General features: G+C 50.6%; 1 protein-coding gene across 1 annotated transcript in view; it reads left to right on the forward strand.

Annotated features, from left to right (window-relative positions):
• LOC144152596 (uncharacterized) overlaps nt 1-20,260 on the forward strand; it is a 237,301-nt gene that overhangs the window by 100,977 nt on the left and 116,064 nt on the right. The window contains exon 2 of the mRNA XM_077683914.1: nt 7,650-7,771. Coding sequence (XP_077540040.1) covers nt 7,650-7,771 — 122 coding nt within the window. The remainder of the gene's footprint in view (nt 1-7,649; nt 7,772-20,260) is intronic.

Consider the following 20,260-nt stretch of genomic DNA (forward strand, 5'->3'; position numbering starts at 1 on the left):
CGCGGACCGCTGCTCGACAGAATACCTCCGCCGTTCGTGGGTCGCGGAGCTCCCGCTCTGCCGCCAGCAAAGGTCCACTGCACCAGCTGCGTAGATGGCATGCCCACTACTGGTGGTCATGGTCCCAGAAACCTTGTCGTTCCTGGGCGACAGCGCGCCCAATGCGCCGAGCACGCTCGGATGTGAGGGAAGAAGGCCGGTCACTGCTCGAGGCCTCGAGAGTTGGACAGCGAACGGCAGACGCCCGCTTTCGCATGCGGCAAGTGTCCTGAGAACGGAATTCCCCACCGCACGATGCGCTGCAGTTTTGCTTGTGGGGATCCTGGCGCCGAGCCATTGCGCGATCGCTAGGTTTCTGTCATTGCGCGGCGCTTTTCCCCCTCTCTCCTCCGAGTTTCCGGCTCGTCTCGGCGCTGCTTCAGTTTCACGCGCAATGAGCTCGTCACGTCCGTGTCTTTTCACGGTGCTCCGCGCATCTCTTCTTGGAGCGGTTCTTTCAAAAGCCCCCCTGCAGCACTGTTTGCCCGGAGTAGGCGCTTGGCTCACTCGCAGCCACATGTCAGTGATTGCTCGCTCCTCTCTTGCCAAGGGGAGACCCGAGAGCTCTTTACAACCTGCGCGTAAGGAACGCCATGGCGGCTTTGAGCGGAGCGGCGCCGCCTTTAGGACGCGCCTTTGCTTGCCTGCCATGCCTCCGAGATAAGAGCGAGCCCGTCCTTTGCCGGATCTTATCTCCGCCAAATACAATGGCTATTAAACAGGCAGGGATTCTTTCACCTTGGTCACTTTCTACGTATTGTTTTCTCCTATGGGGAAAGCCGTGCGTTGACTGGGGCCAGGATCTTCTGCTGTGCCCCAAAAGCTTCTTCTGAACGACTACAGTCTTACAGCGTGACTACAGCGTGAGGCTATCTACTCTATGAAGCTGAAGGATCAGCGAAGCCTTTTAGCCCATGGCACACAGAGGACACAGAATGTGGGTGAAATGTATGACAAAAACATTACTTCTCTTGAGCGTATACACGGCAGTCGTCCTTAAGGATGACACGTAACACGCGCACGCCCACACCTTTATTTTGACTCTACTGATGCGGATTAGAGTAAGCCTGAGGTCGAAATCACGTTTTGTTCTAGAACACTGTGCCTTTTATGAGCTAATGTACACAGGATGCACACCCAAAGTACGGACTGTGCAAGCTGGAGGTCCAAACAGTGTTCTGAGAGGCGTGCGACTTCGGTCGTGACGCAGACACTGGGAGGCTCGCCTTCCAAGGCTTCAGGGACACGTGGAGCCTCTGGCGCTGCTCTACTCGGGCACTAAAAATTAACTTCGCCAAAAGCAAAAAAAAAAAAAAAAACTACAAAAAACTTTATGCATGCAATGATAAGCTGCACCGTCATAGGTTGGCCACAATTTGGACCACACTCGCAGGATGTATTGCACGTGTATTTTGCTGGTGGCGCAAACTTGAAACTTTCCGATATGCCAAATAAGCTCTACCAGAGTACAGGTTGCAGCAAGCTGCACTTTACGAAAAGCAGCCTTTATGCGCAATCGCTCCCCTCCCGCGTCACGGGAATACGAACGCCACCCGCTGTTCGCAATTTTGCCGCGGATGCCGGGAGCTCGCTTGCCGTGGCGTTCGTAGGACATCGATGTTAGCGCTCTCCGATTTCCGCAGCACCGCCGCTTGATTCTGTTTACACAGCGCGATTCTGGTGACGGTGTAAGTAGTGGCGCGCTGCCGTCTCCACGGTGCGAAATAGGGACTTTTGAAAGCTTCCTGGCTCCATGCATTCCTTGCATTACTCGCGTGATCCGATCGATAGCTCTCCAGAAAGCGGCCAGGTTGCCCTCTTCAAACCGCTGTGGACACGATTTTGTCCGTGCAAATATCAAGATCTATATTAGCTCACGGATCGTGGGCTTATATCGTGTTTTCTTCGCACACTGCGATAACAAGCAGAGCCAGCCTCAACTTAAGCATCCTTGACCAACATTTGGTCCGCAGCGTGGAAATCTTGGTGGATTCACGCGGCACAGCGTCGGCCAGCGTAAACGAGTTTTAAGTGCGCACTTTATAAGCGACCCCAAACCATCCACCGCCGGCGGCGGCGGCGGCGTCCGCAGTGCTCCTCTATATTTAAAAAAAAATTCTCCCGCATTTCCCCGAGGGGGAGAATGTGAAAGTGCGAATGCACGGTTCTCGGCCCGCTTGCGGCGCTTGCGCTCGGCCCCCGCAGCCCACCGCCTCGCCGCCTTCTCTTCCATCTCTTCCATCGGGTTTGTAGTATCACGTGTACACCACGCAGTTATCAAGCCGCTATAACGCCGCTGAGTCGCCAACGCACGCCGCTGACGACGTAGTTTGAGTGCGTTAAAGATATAAGGCGCGTCACTAACACTGATATCAGCGTCGCGTCCGTGGCTTGGTCGGTAGAGCGTCGCGCTGCGGCCCCAAAGTCCTCGGATCGAAACCTGGCGCCGGATGCTGTTTCTTTTTTAAATATAGAGGAGCACTGCGGACGCCGCCGCCGGCGGTGGATGGTTTGGGGTCGCTTATAAAGTGCATACTTAAAAGAAACAGCATCCGGCGCCAGGTTTCGATCCGAGGACTTTGCGGCCGCAGCGCGACGCTCTACCGACCAAGCCACGGACGCGACGCTGATATCAGTGTTAGTGACGCGCCTTATATCTTTAACGCGTTCAAACTACGTCGTCAGCGGCGTGCGTTGGCGACTCAGCGGCGTTATAGCGGCTTGATAACTGCGTGGTGTACACGTGATACTACAAACCCGATGGAAGAGATGGAAGAGAAGGCGGCGAGGCGGTGGGCTGCGGGGGCCGAGCGCCGCAACCGGGCCGACAACCGTGCATTCGCACTTTCACATTCTCCCCCTCGGGGAAATGCGGGGGAATTTTTTTGCGAGATATTTGAAAAGGCGACGCCCAGGCTGAGTCCGAGAGATACAATCCTAAGTTCCACTCTGTTCAGGCGCAGGCGCACTCGGCCATTTAGGGGAAGCTCGCATTGAGGCCCAATTTTGGCGTGAGACGGACGGTGGACCGAAGCAAAAGTTTTTCTACCTATAAACTTCGAAGGGCTTGTATATAAACAGAAGCCCAAAATGGGGCGTGAACGCACGACTTGGCTATCAAGTGATTTACAAATGAAAGAAGCGCGCAATGGTACTCAAATAAAGAAGAAAACAAAACAATTTTGGTTATCTACATTTAGGTCTTTTTGGCCACAAAAGCTACCCTTTGCGAACGAAAATATCACAGCCACCTCAGATGCAGCCGTACGGTTACGAAGAAAAGCTGTCCCGGTTTTTCAGAAACTTCGCAGTTGAAGAAAATTTGTCTTGGTCCGGGATTCAAACTGGGGACCAGCGCCAATCTAGGGCAGTCGCTCTACGAACTGAGCTAACTTTTGTGTTTTTCTTTTTGTTTCGTTTTTTTTGGTGGTCAACCCAACAACCTTGACTGCTCCACTAAACCTATACTGCTCTTCCTCCACATTGCACTTCAGGTCAATGCAGGAAGTGATATTTACAACACATATTTACAACTATGTACACATACACATGTGTTGAATACACGATGAAAAACAAAATCAAACACAAAGAACAATTTTTACGTTTGGTTTGGAACGAAGGCGACGGAGGACAACTAATAAGCAGTGGATGGGAAAGAATCGTTTTTCATTTGGCAGAAGAGCGGTCTGGAAGAAAAAGGCCAACTCTTCAGCATACACCAGTAGTTAGAGTTCTGTCACGAGTATATTAAAACCCCGAATACTACTGCAGTGGAGCACACTGCGACATAAAGGCTCGAAGTAGAGTGCAAAATGTAAAAGCGATAGAGGGCAACCGTGCTTTACGGATGTATAGGCGCGGGTTTGGGAAGGTGGCCGTTAAGAATTAAGCGGGTAGAGCAGTTTCTCCCTTGAAAATGACCGAATCAACGTTGGCCTGCTCTGATAAAGAAAACAAAAATGAGCGGGAAACACGATCACACCCTTCACAAAGATCTATATGCAGTAATGCGAGCTGCTCACAGGACTCATTATAGAACTTAACGGCTCTTCGGGCAATGTGTAAATTGGTCTGTTTTGATCGGTCGCAGAAGTCACGTGTTTCATGCTAGCCAATAAGTATGGACATGGCAAACTGCAGACGATTAGATCATATTTTCGCCAAATTTGTTTGGTCAACACTTATCAGTATGATTGGTCTGTAGCTATCCATAAATTGTACTTTTTCAAGATCTTTATTTTCAGGAATTAGTGCTGCACGGAGTTTCGGGAGTGATGGTGCAGAGAATTTATATGCAGACAGCAATAAAAAACTCCTCGAATAACTGGACATTATACAAACCTCCCCTGGCAGTCCGTAGGGTTCAGGGGTTGTAAACACTGGAAACTGATCGATGCGGCCGCTACTCTGTCAGGGTAATAAGGACACTTGCAATGGAGCTGTCGTCATCTCTCAATGGCCCTGCTAGGGAGACAAAATGTCCCAAAAGTTCAGTATCAATGAGATCAAGGGCCCCGCTGTATAGTTTGTGGCGTGGGTAACTCTCGGACAATCGTCCACACAAGGCAGCCGCGACAACAGCGCCAGGAAGGCAGGACAACGGGCGGTAATCCTCAGGGGTGGTTCATTATCCCCACGACCCTCGCGCTCCCGTCTTCTGCGTCGTCGACGGTTCCCGGGTTGCTTGAGCGGCCGAGTCGGTTGACTCCGGCGTTATCGGTGAACGATGTCCGTCGATGCTAGCTGACACGAGCCGGTTCCTTCGGCTCCTGTTCCTTTGGTGGTCTCCTCGACGAGTCTCTTGTCGCCTCCCAAATGAAGTCATCTCAGTTTCCCTGCCGTCCCATTGGACGGCTGGGCTTCCGTTTGACCCATGACGTGCCCTGGCTGCTGAGCGAAGGGGACGGCGCCTCCTCTCCGGTCGCTCGCGGGATGTCGCGGTTCCACCTCTCCACAACTTTCTTATGATAATTTTCAAATTCAGATATGATCTGTTGAAATTTTATTTCTGAGAGGACAACGAAATGAGGGCACATGATGGTAGAGGATGACGGCGACGAACGATGGCGGCGGCCAGAGGTATTCTGCCTGATGGGATGTAAATGCAGTTCTTTCCCCCTAACAAATGCGTCGTGGTCGTGACGTAATCTCTCCCGTGCTAGACATTTGAATCTTATATCCGGGATGAACTTAGTGGTAGCGTGGTGGCGCTCGTCAAGTAAAGCCTGGCGTGTGGGATTCTCACAGTGCATAGCACAATTGTTCCTGGACCGCAGACGTGCACCCCGATACCAAACTTCTGCATCAAACTTCTGAAGCTGACATTTTACGGTAGCAATTTATACCGCACACGTGCAGGCATTGTTCTCCCAATTTCGTGGAGGTTATACAGGCTTTTAGCAAAGATTTTTCCTGCTGATGCTTGTAGAATGCCTAAATTGAATTACACTCAATCACGACATGCCCCGAACTTCCTACTTGAACAGCTCCCATGCTGCACGTAAAGGCAAGCGCATGGAAAGGCACGCTTGCAATGCTTCCCGCACTCGGTCCCAAAAGGCCTCATTCCGGGAGAGAGACGAATTAGGTTTCCAGATAGCTCACTGCAGTCTGAAAGCACCGCGACCACCTCCGCCCAGGCGCACAACGACGAGACAAGAGGCTAGCCGCTTGTAGCGGGAGGGCGAATTGATCAGCAAGTCGAAGTAATGAACAGCCCTTGAGAGGCCAAATTGTGGGGAAATCCCCTAGTTGGAGTAAGTTTCTGCGCAGGCTCATTTGACATCCACCTCAAACGCAGCCGCACGGCTACAACAGTACGGCTGCATTTGAGGTGGATGTCATATTTTCCTTCGCAGACACTTACTTCAACCAGGGGATTTCCCCGCAATTCGGACGATTAATAGCTACGTTTTCTTTGTGCACATTTTCTATTCTATGGAAAACATGTGAAATTGTTGAGTAAAGGAGCACGTCGAACAAATCACACCCGCTTGTGGCTCTCGCAGTGTCTATGATATTACAGTATTTCTAGTGAGGGCGCAAACAACACGATACAAAAAAAGAAGAAGGGGGCACAAATACAGCGCTGACTATGCCAGTGGTTTTTATACTTTGCTTTGCTTATACTTCGCTTATATGCTTTGCTTCTTATACTGGCTTACGCCAGTGGTGTGCATAAAAACCAGTGGCATAAGCAATAAAAATCAGTTGGCAGTCGAAGCTGTGCTTGTTGCCCTCTTCTTTTTGTCTCGTGTTTAGGAATAATGAACTAACTTGCCCGATTGTCCCTTTTAGCTTCATAATATCACTGCAAAAACTTTACCCGTACAGCTACCTATAGCATCTTCTTTGAATATAGCGGAAGCATACAGGGCACCTCCTAGGTATTGCGGTTCACGAGACACGACGTTCTAGGTCCTTCTTTCGTTTTCAGAAAGGAGTCCACCGTCCCACTGCAGACATGGATAAGCTGGTGATGATGATGGTGATGGTGGTGGTGGCGAGGGTAAAGGATTCTTCTCGAATCATTTTACTTCAATGTTTGTTTCTTCAAGCAAAACAGATCCCAGTTGAGCCGGCTTAGTACCGACCATGATTTATCTTGCTCCGTGGTACCGACCGACATCTTTGGCGCTACAATGCTATTTCTGTGGGCAGCTAGCCGGCTCCTTGAGGAAAAAATAGAACTCGTTTGTAATGCGCACACTGGCACGATCCCAAGCCTTATTTCGAAAGCCTAAATGTAAGTTTACTTAACGCTTTCTGCCATTCTCAGACAAAAGTTATGTGCACACTGAACTTTCTAAGAATGTGAAGGCGAACGCCTAGTTCGCACTCACATTTCTGTTGAACTTTCCGTTGAACATTGCCGGGGCAGCGCCCGCTAAACTAGGCCAGTCCCTGGACCAGTCCCTGCGAAACTCGTTTCGCTTGCTCGCCATCGCCAGGAGCCTCTTGTCGGTGTCCTGCTAAACTTGCTGCTGAACTTTGCGGCCGCGCGCGTCGCTTAACAGGGAGCGGCCCTGGGCAGCACACATCACCCCCCGCTAACGACAACCCGGCTGAGTGAGGGTGCCGGGTTAGGCACCGTCAGCCCAGTGCGCCTCTGCTGCCGGCTGGCATCTAGGGCTGTTCATTGGAGTGCCGCTCTTCCTCGGGAAAATGGGTTGTACCCACCGAAGATGTGGTCCTGCTTGAGGGCCTTGGAGGAAGTTGGTCAGGTGGGGGTTGGCGGTTTTTTGTTCCTGGCGCACAAGTTCAACCTTTTCTGCACGATTGTGTATTTCATAAAAAAACAGCGCTCAAGACGGGACACAAAGACAGAGGCGACACACACAATAGCGCTATGTGTGTGTTGCCTCTTCCTTTGTGTCCCTTCTTGAGCGCTGTTTTTCTATGAAGTATGAACCAACGAGCCTGCTTCGATTCTGTATCTCACAACAATTTTTCGTTTCTCAAGCTTCATTAAAACACACACATCTGAGGCTGTCCCTTTAAAAACAGCGCCGCAGTTTGCACACGAGATGCTATTACAGTGCCGGTCGGTTTTGCCTATCCTATAGCCCCACGTGTACCCCGGATTCCAACTGAGGCCTTGATTTTCGCAGCTGCCTTGTCAGCGACGGGCGCGGGCGAGACGGAGGCGATGACGGCGTCGGTTACAACGATTCCACCGATTACGACGATAGCACCGGTTACGACGACCGTCGCAGAAACAACGCCGGCACCGGTAAGCATACTTTTCTTATATCCTACTGGCAGATGCTGTGGGGAGAGTGGCTATTGATCATTTAGTTACTTTAGTTCACTCTTTGTACGCCATATATGCCGGGTAACGATTTAGTGGCCACCACCCCGTGACTGACTCCGAGAGAGAGAGAGGGAGCAAGCTTTATCTCGCAGCTCAAGTCCGAGCCGCGTAGTTGCGAACCCTCGGAGGAAGCCATCCCGTAAGAGTGCTTGTTTTTTCTAGCGACCAGCATGTTATTTTAATCTATTCATTCATTCAATACTGTCAGCCACCCCTTAGCAGCCAGGGCAAAAGTGGCACAGAGTAGAAGAGCAAGGCAGGCTTTACCCGCGACCAGTAACACGGCTCCCGGTACGCAAGGCAGCAGTAATCCACTAAGCATACAGTTCATTAAGATACACAAGCACACACGACCAGTAACACGGTCCATGCTTCGCTAGGGAGCAGAAATACTGATTAATCGACGATATTTAGTGGAAATTCTCAAGGGGGAGTAAGTTTCGGCGAAGGAACGCTTGACATCCACCTTAATGCAGACGTACGGTTACATTAAGGAGGATGTCAAAGGTGGAGCTCACCCGGTGGAGTCACTGCACTAAATAGGTGGTGGTCCCGGGTTCGAGTCCTGGACCAGGACGAATTTTTCTTCGACAACAAAGTTTCTGAGGAAACTGTACAGCTTCTCTTTATAGCCGTACGTCTGCCTTAAGGCCGAAGTCAAACGTTCCTTCACAAATGATCATTCTAAATGAAACGGCTAAAGCACCCTTACAACGAAAGAATACAAAGAATCCAACGAAAATGACAGTGCTAATCTAATGCCATATACAAGCAAAGTGCACCACGCGCGTAGTAAAAGAAGCGGAAAAAATTGACTGCGTATGTGCTGCTTTCTTGCAGATGTCGTCAAAAGACGACAGTCTTTGTCGACATTTGCCAACATTTGCTTTGTCGACATTTGCCTCCCTTCTCTTTCCCGCTCAGCTCTCATGCTGTTCCTATTCCGTCGCACTCCTCCCAAGGTAAACACGCTAAAGGTTTGTTCAAGTCAATTTAAATTTACCGCGTTCCACTGCTCCAGGCCGGGTGCCCCGATGCCAGCGCTGCCGTATGGTGGAGACGCGCGTGAATGCAGGCGCTCTACTTCAACGTTTATAGAACCGCGTTGATCTTCTCCACGTGCGTTCCAAGCGGAACGTGGAACCTATCTAGTGGAACCTTTCGTAACTGTTTCCGCTTGATTTCTTAAAATGCCGCCAGAAGCTATATTGGCGCCGGGGACAGCAGGCGACGGAGTGCATTTTTTTTATGCATGCAGTAGATGTAGTTATTTCATTTCGCAAAAATCAAGCATCTATGAAGTTTTTAGATGCGAAGCATCTCATGCTCGGGGCTGTGTCCCTCCCTCCCTCGTTGTCTTTGTCCGCCGTCCGCACTCTACTGCGCATGCGCGTCTCTTCACCCCCGTCAGCGTAGTCCGCTATAAAAAGAAATAGTTAGGGGGCGCCCGGTTTCGATCCCACGACTCTCTGGCCGCAATGGGAGGCACGTGGCGCTCTTCTCACTGCGCTACAAACCGAGACGGGAGCATGTGCTACGAACACGCCTTACGTCCTTCACTCATTCGAACTACGTCAAGAAGCTACTGATACAACGAAGGCACGTGAAGGTGCACGTCAACAGAAACGACGAACTGAAAACGAATGGGAACCTTAGTCGACCCCATGGCTCCTTCGCATACTACTCAGGGTTCCCCTACGGGAAGATGGTGCAATTTTTTGATAAACGAACACTGTAAATATCACTTCTGTATTAATTTTCGCACTTATCTTTGCGTAATGTCTAGTTCGTTTTCAACAATGTTGACAAGTATGAACATTTACACCTGACTTAGACGTTTAGATTTCGCGGTTAGTATATAAGAGTATTGGGTAGATTTTATTCACGTTGGCCGGGTACCTGAATCGAGTGACAGACAGACAGGCAGACAGACAGACAGACAGACAGACAGACAGACAGACAGACAGACAGACAGACAGACAGACAGACAGACAGACAGACCGACCGACCGACCAAAATTTTGCCGTTCAAGTAGAGCAAGAAAGACTCGTCTTTAAAAATAAATCTCACGGTGCCGTGCGAAGATAGGAAATCACTGTACAGAATAACGGACGAGCAGAGTGCATTAAAGGCATCACCCGCCCTGCTGGCTCAGTGGCTAAGGCGTTGTGCTGCTGAGCACGAGAACGCGGGTTCGACTTCCGGCCACGGCGGCCGCTTTTCTGATGGAGACGATCCAAAAGCAAAAACGCTCGTGTTCGAGATTTCGGCGGATGACAAAGGTCCCCAGGTGCTTAAAATTAATCAGAAGCCCTCCAGTACAGCGCACTTCATCGCCTGTGTAGCGTCGGCGCGTTAAACCCTACAATCTCGGGGTAGGCGACTGATCGATTAACCTTCCGATCAAACGAATACTGCTTTAGTCGCGATTAATTTTTTTAATCGGTTAATCGGCTGAAGTCACGGGAGCGAAATGAATCAAGGGTGCATGTTTAAATTGTGCGCAAGCATGTTGAAGGCCATATTTGTGTTCAGAAACCCTATGTACCTTCACAACAACAAAAATGGATGCATGTATGCTCAGAGATTATAGTGAATAAAACCACAAGTTGATAGCCAAGGAGCATGAGGACGCGGGTTCGATTCCCGGCCGCGGCGGCCGCTTTTCGATGGAGGCGAAAAGCAAAAACGCCCGTGTGTACGAGATTTCGGCGCATTTAAAGATCCCCCGGTGGCCAAAATTAATCCGGAGCCCTCCACTACGGCGCGCCTCATCGCCTGCGTTGTGTCGGCGCGTTACACTACAATAAATCAATCTGATAGCCAAGGCAGACGGGAAAATGGCTACTTTTTTTAAATGAGTGTTTATTTTGCCACAGGGCATATACATGGGGGTATGAGTTGATGACGAAAGTAGATTAGATGAACATGTCTGCTTCGCGGATAAAGTCAAGGACTGGACAATGATGGCGCCCATGTATCCATGCGGCGTATGCGGAGGCGCCGTCTACGCGGACGCCGCAAGGTGCCGCAGCATAACTGAACGGTGAGCGGGCACCATTTTAACTTGGTATAAACCAACTATTGCGTCAGCAAACCACGATTAATCCACGGCCTCTGCAATTACGGCACGTTTCTAGAAATAGCGCTAGTGGTAACCGGGGTATCACCCCGGTTACCACTAGCCGGTTACCACAAGTGGTCCCGCCCGCCCACATCTGCGCCATGACTGCTCCGTCAATTTGAGATGTCTGTGATGTGCTAGCCTGACTTAGCCCTGTCATTTTACCTCACTTCTTCCTTCCTGCGTTTCTTGAACACTCTACTCTGTCTACCCTCCCGCTCCCCCTCTGCTCCCCTTCCCCCGCACTGGGCTCCCTGCCGAGCTCAGTAGTACCCCCAGTGCGCCCCTTTGCCTCTCCCTCTAGCCACTACGAACAGGCCGAGGAGCATATTTATGACGCTTACTACTACAGTCGATCTCGGATATATCGAACCCGGATATATCGAATTATTGCATATATCGAGCAGTCCAAATATCCCCTTGGAGACCCTATGCACAAGTACAGCATTTTCGTACGCGTGTATTGAACTCTCGTTCACCGTCACATTCCATATATCGAACGCCGCGCCGCAAGTACCACTGCAACTGTGCTTCTCCTGATGGAGTTGTGGGTGATGGCGATGAGTTATCGCGCGTCGCGTCGCGTCGCTTTGGGGACCTTCAGTACGTACAAAGAACTATATGCCTTCAACACCTGCTCGACAACCTAGCATGACAACGAGAACGCAGGGATTGGATGCGAAAGCGGGAGGGGACACCGAGCGTAGGCTTGTGACCCATACAGAGGAACTCTGAGCCAGCGGCGGCTCTGCTGGAAGGCAGATCGGTGCGGCGTGCTGCGTGTTTGTTTTGACCTCGGCGGCGTGTCTTCAGAGACAGTCACGAAAAGAACATACGAATTTTGATTTAGCGATGAAGGCGGACATCATTAGACGGGTGGAGGCCAATGAAAAGTAGTCGTCGGTTGCAGAGGCATTCGAAATTCGAAATTCCTCGCAGCACGTTTTGGCACAAAACTGTGCAGCAAGCTTACGTACGGCGAAGGCAGCGGAGCACGGCCGTCCTGGAGTGTTTCTTGCAGCTGGTTCAGCAAAGCGGCTTCGCTGCAACTCCAGACGAGATGCGTTCGGATACAAAAAACAACGGCGTTGAGCGCCCCGAGAGTGACTTAGGGAGCTGTCAGCATTCCCATGCGAAATCCCGGGTGTCACAACAGCACGTAAGTTCGTAACTGTTGACGACGAAGTGCAAGCTGTGGTGGATCGCGGTGACGATCGCCGTTACCGAAGACATTACTTACAGCGACCCTGACGACGTTCCCAACCGCCTACCACCGCCGACCTAGCCTTTCTCACTCGCCGGTAAGCTTGAAGATAGCTTGGTGAACTTAATGACGAGAAGATAAAGCAAGCGAAGCTCAGGGACTTTCTTCGGTGGTCGTCGCGCTGTGTTTCATATTTTGCGTGCTTTGAAGGACAGATCGGGAAGCTACCGCGTGCCGCCGTCTATCAAAGCTCTTAGTGATGTGCGGAGGTTTCAGACAAGCTCCAGATGGACATATTTTATATTTCGAATTATCGATATATCGAACTTTTTCGCGATCCCTTTGGAGTTCGATATATCCGGGATCGACTGTTGTATATTTTTATCACTATTCTTAAAATATTCTTTCGATAATCGTTCTTCGTGAACAAACGCAACTGATTAATCGATCGATGAACTGATTAAAGCCTGCCGATTAATCGGATCAAAATTTTTAACCCACGCTCAGCCCTACTACAACCACTCAGCATTATGGGCATTATTGCAAGCTAAGACGTGAAATACGTGAGACTGAACAGGACGGCCTACATGGCAAAAAAAGACAAGCAAGGCAATCATTTTTAATAGGCGTTATAAAGCGTTGTGAGTAATGTTTGTGACGTCGTGTGGCAAGGTATTCAATTCTGGTATCGTTTGTTCTCAAGAAAAAAGAAAGGCGGTGGGCGTTCGCTCTTGTGAAAGACATTTGTTGTGCCTGTTCCAGGTAAGGCTCGATGTGTTGAATGCCAGGAAGCTATTGAAGTCAAGCTTTGAATAACCATTAGATATAGGCTGTGTAGTAATACGAGTCTGTGTAATTTGTGGCGGTACTCTAGTGTTGGTAGGTCAGAAAAAAACAAAGCTGCAGTATTCTAAAACCTTGCTTTAATCTTGCAAAGTGATAGCGTTGTCGGCACAGACAAAGACTGTGCAGTTGCTCCGGCCCCGATTCACGGCGGCGCATGCGGCTTGCTCTTCCCTAGCGCTGCCGTCAGCTCGCGGGCGCCTCTGTCGGCGCACTCGGAAGGCGTTTGCACTCGTAAGGCGGCGCCCACTGTTCAACTAGGCGTTGCAGCAGCAGTTCTTTTCCGCTCCGCCGCATGGCTCCCCTGAGCTGCCCTAGCCCCGGTCTGCCACTGCCCAAGCGCAGCCACGTTCCCACCCACGAGGTCGCGGGTTCGATTCCTGGCCGCGGCGGCCGCTTTTCTGATGGAGGCGAAAAGCAAAAACGCCCGTGTGTACGAGATTTCGGCGCACGATAAAGATCCCCAGGTGGTCAAAATTAATCCGGAGCCCTCCACTACGGCGCACCTCATCGCCTGCGTTGCGTCGGCCCGTTAAACCCCACAATCAATCAAATCAAATCCCACCCACGCCAGGAACCAGCCAGCACGTGTCGCCCGACATCACATCACATCACTTTAATACCTCCCCATTTAGGGGTATTACATAAGGGACGGGCTACAGATAAATGTACACAGGTCTTCAAATGGAAATGTGCGTGGCGACCTTCTCTTTAAACGTTGCTGAACACGTGATGGCCGGAACGTCACAGGTAAGGCCATTCCAGTCACTGCTGCACGGGGAAAAAAGAGGCAGAAAAAGTAGTAGTGCGAGCGTGTGGACGGGCAATTTGATAGGGATGGGCAGTGCGGTGAGATATGCGTGTCGGTGGGACGGTGTAGGGGGCTCGATTAAGAGGGCTGTAGAAAAACGTGTGTAGCAAACAAAGGCTGGGGATGCGGCGGCGCAATGAAAGACTTGAAAGACCAGTTTCGCGTTTAAGGGATGATATGCTTATGTCATATGAATATCAGGAATGAATGAACCTAGTGGCGCGGTTTTGCACAGATTCTAATTCATTGATCAAGTATACCTGGTGCGGACTCCATATCGGAGCCGCATATTCTAGTTTAGTTCGGATTAAAGATTTATAAGCGAGAAGTTTGACGTCCTGTGGGACATGACGCAAATGGCGCTTTAAAAAACCCAGAGATCGTATTGCTGATGATATGACGTTCGTGATTGCGTTAAGGCCTAGATCACTGGCTAAGGTGACGCCTAGGTGTTTATAGGATTGAACTTGTTCAATAGTCGAGTTAGCTATTACGTAAGAAAAATACAAGGGATTACGCTGGCGTTGAAAAGAAACGAGTTTGCATTTAGGGGGATTAAGCTCCATTAACCACAGGTCGCACAATTGCTGTACACGGTTAAGGCCATTTTGAAGCGCAGTTTGATCTGAAGGGTTAGTAATTTTGCGGTTAGAACAATCGTCGGCAAACATGCGGATGTGAGAAGATACATGCATGGGTATGTCGTTAATGTATATTAGAAACAGAAGGGGTCCGGGGACAGACCCTTGGGGGACGCCCGATGTTACAGAGAGCGAGCTAGAATTGTTATTTTTAATATCGACGAACTGGGAGCGGTTAGCAAGAAATTCTGAATGCGCTGCTGAGCACGAGGTCGCGGGTTCGATTCCCGGCCGCGGCGGCCGCTTTTCTGATGGAGGCGAAAAGCAAAAACGCCCGTGTGTACGAGATTTCGGCGCACGTTAAAGATCCCCAGGTGGTCAAAATTAATCCGGAGCCCTCCACTACGGCGGGCCTCATCGCCTGCGCTGCGTCGGTGCGTTAAAACCCTACAATCAAATCAAATCAAAGAAATTCTGAAATCCATGCTAGAATTTTGGGGTACAGATTCAACGTGGCAAGTTTTAGTAACATGCGTTAGTGTGGTACAAAAGCTTTAACGAAGTCTAGAAAGATTGCATCAGTCTGGAGGTTACGGTCAAGATTAGCATGCAAATCATGAGTAAATATCGCTAGTTGTGTTTCACAAGATAAAGATTTACGAAAGCCATGCTGGGAAGAATGAAAGAAATTGTTAGCGTCCAGGAAGTGTATTATGTGAGCGTATATGACGTGTTCCATGATTTTGCATGAGACGCTGGTTAGTGAAATGGGGCGGTAATTTAGGGGTGACTGTTTACCTGATTTGTGGACCGAAATGACCTCTCCCACTTTCCAGTCGTCTGGTGACATTCCTCTTTCAAGCGACGATGAGAACAGCATCGACAAATACACTGCAATAATGTGTTTAGTGTTTTTTAACAGTTTGGAGTTAATGTCGTCTACGCCAGCCGATGATGAAAGTTTAAGTCTGTCGATAAGGGACGGAATTCCAGCAACAGAAAATTTCACTGGAGCCATTATTGGTAATGTCGTAGTAGGTGGCGAGGGAAGTGGTGAATCGGCTTCTTTAGTGAACACAGAGCAGAACGCGATGTTAAAAATGTCGGCACAATCAGCGTCCCTAACTTCCTCACCATTATGGTCAGTAAGCGTTATTCGCGTGTCGTTTGCCGGTTTATAACTTCCCAGAACCTTCTAGGGTTATTTGTTCGAATTTGAGGTAAGTGAATGCGATAAAACATCTGTTTTGCACTTCCAATTGCAGCATAATATGCGTCTTCTGCAGCGTAGTACTTGTCCCATGCGCGGGCGCGTAGCCAAGAATTTTTTTCGAGGGGGGAGGGGGGGGGGGGGGAGGGCTGTCGGGGAGGGGGGGCCGCGGTCGACCAAAAGATGGGATGGAGAAATATGTAGCCAAGGCTTCTTGCGCGTTGTTTTTCAAACGAAACTTGAAATAACTGACTTTAACATGCGATTTGTGTACACTGAACGCTAACAGTAAAGTCTACTTTAAGGAGCTTAGATGATGATGATGATGATAATGATGATGACCTAAATTTCCATCCGCCGGTCTATGGGTAGGCCACGGGTGATTCTTTCGTCCGTAGAGCCGGTGGTTATGCGGGCACGCGCTCTTGAGCGTGATCATGAGGGTACTCGTGAGTGGCGCGCGGTCGCCGAAGTTCGTCAGGCGGAAGTGGAGCCCAACACTGGGTGTTTACTATCAAGATTTGAGTGTTTTAGGTTTTCCTTTAGGAAAGGGACAAAAAGTTCTATTATCAGCTATGAAGTACAGTCGAGCACGATTTGAAGGTTATCGCGCCAGCATCGAGCGGTCGTGCATGCAACCGTCCTACGGTTTCGTTTCGGAACCATGAAAATCAAGATTTCGCACTCTGCTCTCCCTTGTTGGCTTTTCCATGCTGCAGCAATGGCCAGCACGACTGACTTGCCACCATTTTTGTTTCAAGCTTTACATTCGTTTTTATCAAGCACAGACTTGGTTGCATTTTATATACGCCAACGATAACGAAACTGGCATGGAAGATATGCTAAAGCTGGTGTTCTGTCTGCTTCATTTGAAAGAGTAGCTTTCCCGCGATAACTTTGGAATCACAGTGGACTGTACGTGCGGCACATTCGTATATTATGGCGGTGAAGCTAGCAAACGTGTATCTTCGTCCTTAACTAATCACCCTTTTGTTATTTTAAGTGCGAATGCACTTCTTAAGCGAGCCTGAATCGTCCGCCGCCGTCGTCCGCATAGCAACAGCTGCGGGTGCGCGCGCTCCTCGTCTTCCTCCTCGTCTTCCCTAGCAACGGGGGGAGATGGGCGCGCGCTACTCTCCTCCTCCTCTCTCCGCTCAGTGACTGCGGGTGTTGGACGCCTCCTCTCCACTTCGGGCGGGAGAGCTCTCGCTCGCGTAGCGGGCGCTCCGCATTCCCACGCGTGAGGGCGCTCGTGTAGCCCTCGCCGTAACGGCGGGCGCTACTCTCCTCCTCCTCTCTCCGCTCAGTGACTGCGGGTGTTGGGCGCCTCCTCTCCACTCCAAGATCACGATATCCGCGCAATCAACAACCGTGCATTCGCACTTACACACTCTCCCCCTCGGGGAAGTGCGAGGGAATTTTTTTATGCTAGTAACGTGAATAGTAAACTTACGTTTAGAGGAACATTGCGCTGCTGTTGAATGTTGAGCGTTTTGCACGGTTCTTAAATTTCATTCTATTTCTATCCGTTAAATCGAACAGACATGGCTTCAGTAAAATTACCGTTAAGCAAATACAGAATGCTGATCCTAACCAATAGGGAGGTCAAGGAAACAATGGAATAGTGCCAAAAAGGCAAAGCTCCGCTATAAAGACAATTGTGCAGTTTGTTGATGTGGAGGAAATACAAGATGGGCAGAGCAATGCTTTTCATACAGCAGAAATTATAGAACTGCAATTGTCAATGAAATGCGATGTCGGTAGAAAAATAGACATATCAAGGATTGATAGTTGACTGAACAAAATACATGCAGGGACATACTCGTCATGTGATTATACTTTGTACCAGTGTAAAGACAAGGAATGACACGCTAAAGTCGAGACAACATGTATGCCTATATATGAGGCTTTTCCGGCTGTTCCGCCATTGCCCGGCCGTGGTATTCCGCCGGCGGAACAGCGGGACTGCCTCGATCGGCTCGCGGCAGGTTCCCGGCGTTGCTCGGTGTATCGGGCGCAAAATGCAGCCGGGCTGTATATGCTGACATGTACAACATCTGGAGCGGGCACAGGGATCAGACGTTGACGAAGCTCTTGTTTTCAGCTTTATATGAGCAAGGATGTCCTTAGAACTGCAGATTCCGCGCCTGCAGACGACTTCAGGGGGTTTTTCAGGCTACTTAAACAGCAGCCGAGCCTGGCACGAAACATTTAGGGGAGGGGGGGACGGGCCTGGTGTTCCCCCGCCCCCCTCCCCCTGGCTACGCCCCTGCCCATGCGGACGCAGTAACATTAAGTTGACGTCACTTCACCGGGCCTTCCTTTGCCCTCCCCCAGGCGTCGCTTTGATTGCGGCCTCTCAATATCGTCGCACGAGCGAGAGGACGCTCGAGACACAGAACCGCCCCTCGCCAGGGACCGCCACCGTGGTTTCGAAGTGCAAGCACGCAGGTGGACTTTTGCACCCGTCCGTTTCTGTTCGAGTAGCAGGAAGAAAGTGCGCTGATTGAAGACATTCGCGGGTTCGATTCCCGGCCGCGGCGGCCGCTTTTCTGATGGAGGCGAAAAGCAAAAACGCCCGTGTGTACGAGATTTCGGCGCACGTTAAAGATCCCCAGGTGGTCAAAATTTATCCGGAGCCCTCCACTACGGTGGGCCTCATCGCCTGCGTTGCGTCGGCCCGTTAAACCCTACAATCAATCAATCAATCAATGATTGAAGACATTGACAGCGGCCATGCACTTCTCGCAGGCGAAAAGAAACTAGGTATCTATAAAACCGTGGTGCGACTGTCATCTTTACGCCTGGCCTTACCAATTGTGGCACCGTAATCCATGTCCGTCGGCCATGGAGCGCCAGGAAGAATTGACTGCCTTAAAAAAAAAAAAGAAAATGTCCGTTGTTGGGCCTCATAGCCCTGCAGCCGTAAACTTACGCTCCAGACCTACGCCGTGGCTCTGAGGCGTACCGTAGTTGAAAGCCACTGATTAATAAAAGAACGTGGAAATCTTCAAAGTGCACCAAAATGTCGACAGATGGGTGCTTCAGTTTTTTACGGCTACCAGAAAAGCGTGGCCGAGATCTCACCTGCGTGCTGGGGTTCAGCCGCACAGCACCTGAGTCGCAAGAGCCACCGCCGCAGAGGGTAACCGGTCAAGCACGCGGCACTGAGCTTCGCAGGGGCGTACCGGAGCAGCGCATTCAAGTCCTTTCCCGGCAATTACCGTGTCCGAGTATCAAACGCCAGCTCTCACGTAAAAGAGGCGGGGATAATCTAGGTACGCGGGACGCAGCTTGGGCCCTTACCATCTCTCCCCCACGCATGCACAGCCACACGCGCACAAAAGGCACAACAGGAGCAAAATGCCGAACAGGAGGCAATTGAACTACCAGTGCTAATTTAAATTTGATGGAGAATTCTCCATTAGACGGAGGTGGGGAACAGCGAGGCACGAATTCGTTGCACCGAACCCCAAAGCAGGTCGCTTTCGTGTACACTTGGCGTAGTTCGTACTGCAGAAGGCGGTGTGGCAACGGCGGGAATTCGCGCGACTCCTTCCAGAGGGGCTCCGTTAAGCCGACAGAAGGAAATCCTTGCGAGACACGCGTCGGAGTGAGCAGGACTCCGCCGTCATCGCAATCCATTTATAGAGGACGGAGACTCGGGGAAACGGGCACCCGACGTGCCGTCTCTTTCCTCCTACTTGGCCCGTCAAAGCGCAAAAGGAACCTTTATGCAACCGACAGCCGAGCAGTTAAATGCGCCCTTTAGCTGTGTGAAAAAACCGGCAGATGTGGAATCCTCTTACCGCCCGTCCTACTCAAACGCAAAAACAGAGATAAAAGAAGGGGGACAGTGGAGCGATAAGGCAGATTAGGGACACGAGTTGGTAAAAGGTCGGACGGATGAAAACGGAGGCTCTGCGGGGCGCTTAGTTTAGAGCACCACTCCAGCCAGCGCTGCGCCAAGTCTTCCGGTTGCGTTTGCGCAGCGCAATTACTGATGATGCCTTCCTCTTCGGGATTAGTTCGGGGCCGTCGCTTTGCGTGGCGCGCGCGTGTCGGCCACGCGCTACGGCGCAGAGCCGCGCCGTTACGACTGCATTTGACTAGCGAAAAACAGTCGCGGACGAAAAAGAAGTACGCGGGACACTCGTTGCAGCCGTGTTGTAGAGAAAAACAGGGTGCCAACAGAATCTGTTATTGCTACATTTGTTGGGACTCAATGTCCATCGGAGATTAAAGTATGGCCACTCATTTACCGTGTGGAACCTCTCTCTCCCCGGCCTCTTCAGTGCCACAACTGTTGGCGTTTTGGCCACACATCCAAGGCATGCAAATCGTCTCCCCGGTGTCGCGCATGCGGTGAGAGCCATTCTGTCGAGCTATGTACTGCCCAAGATGCCAAATGTTGTTTGTGTGGAGCGGCACACCCAGCTGACTATTCTAATTGCCCTGCGAGAGCTCAAGAAGTCCAAGTTGTCGAGGTCATGGGTAAGCGTCGCTGCTCGCGCGGGGATGCTGTTACAATTGTCAAAGAAAGGACACATGGTTATGCTGGAGTTACGGCCAAACACTCTCCATCACTCGCTGATGCAGCCGTAGTGAATACCATTGTTGCAGCGGTTGAACAAG

The sequence above is a fragment of the Haemaphysalis longicornis genome, unplaced genomic scaffold (assembly GCF_048455015.1).
Source record: "Haemaphysalis longicornis isolate Haplotype H1 unplaced genomic scaffold, Haemaphysalis longicornis Haplotype H1 scaffold_9, whole genome shotgun sequence".
Classification (NCBI taxonomy): domain Eukaryota; kingdom Metazoa; phylum Arthropoda; class Arachnida; order Ixodida; family Ixodidae; genus Haemaphysalis; species Haemaphysalis longicornis.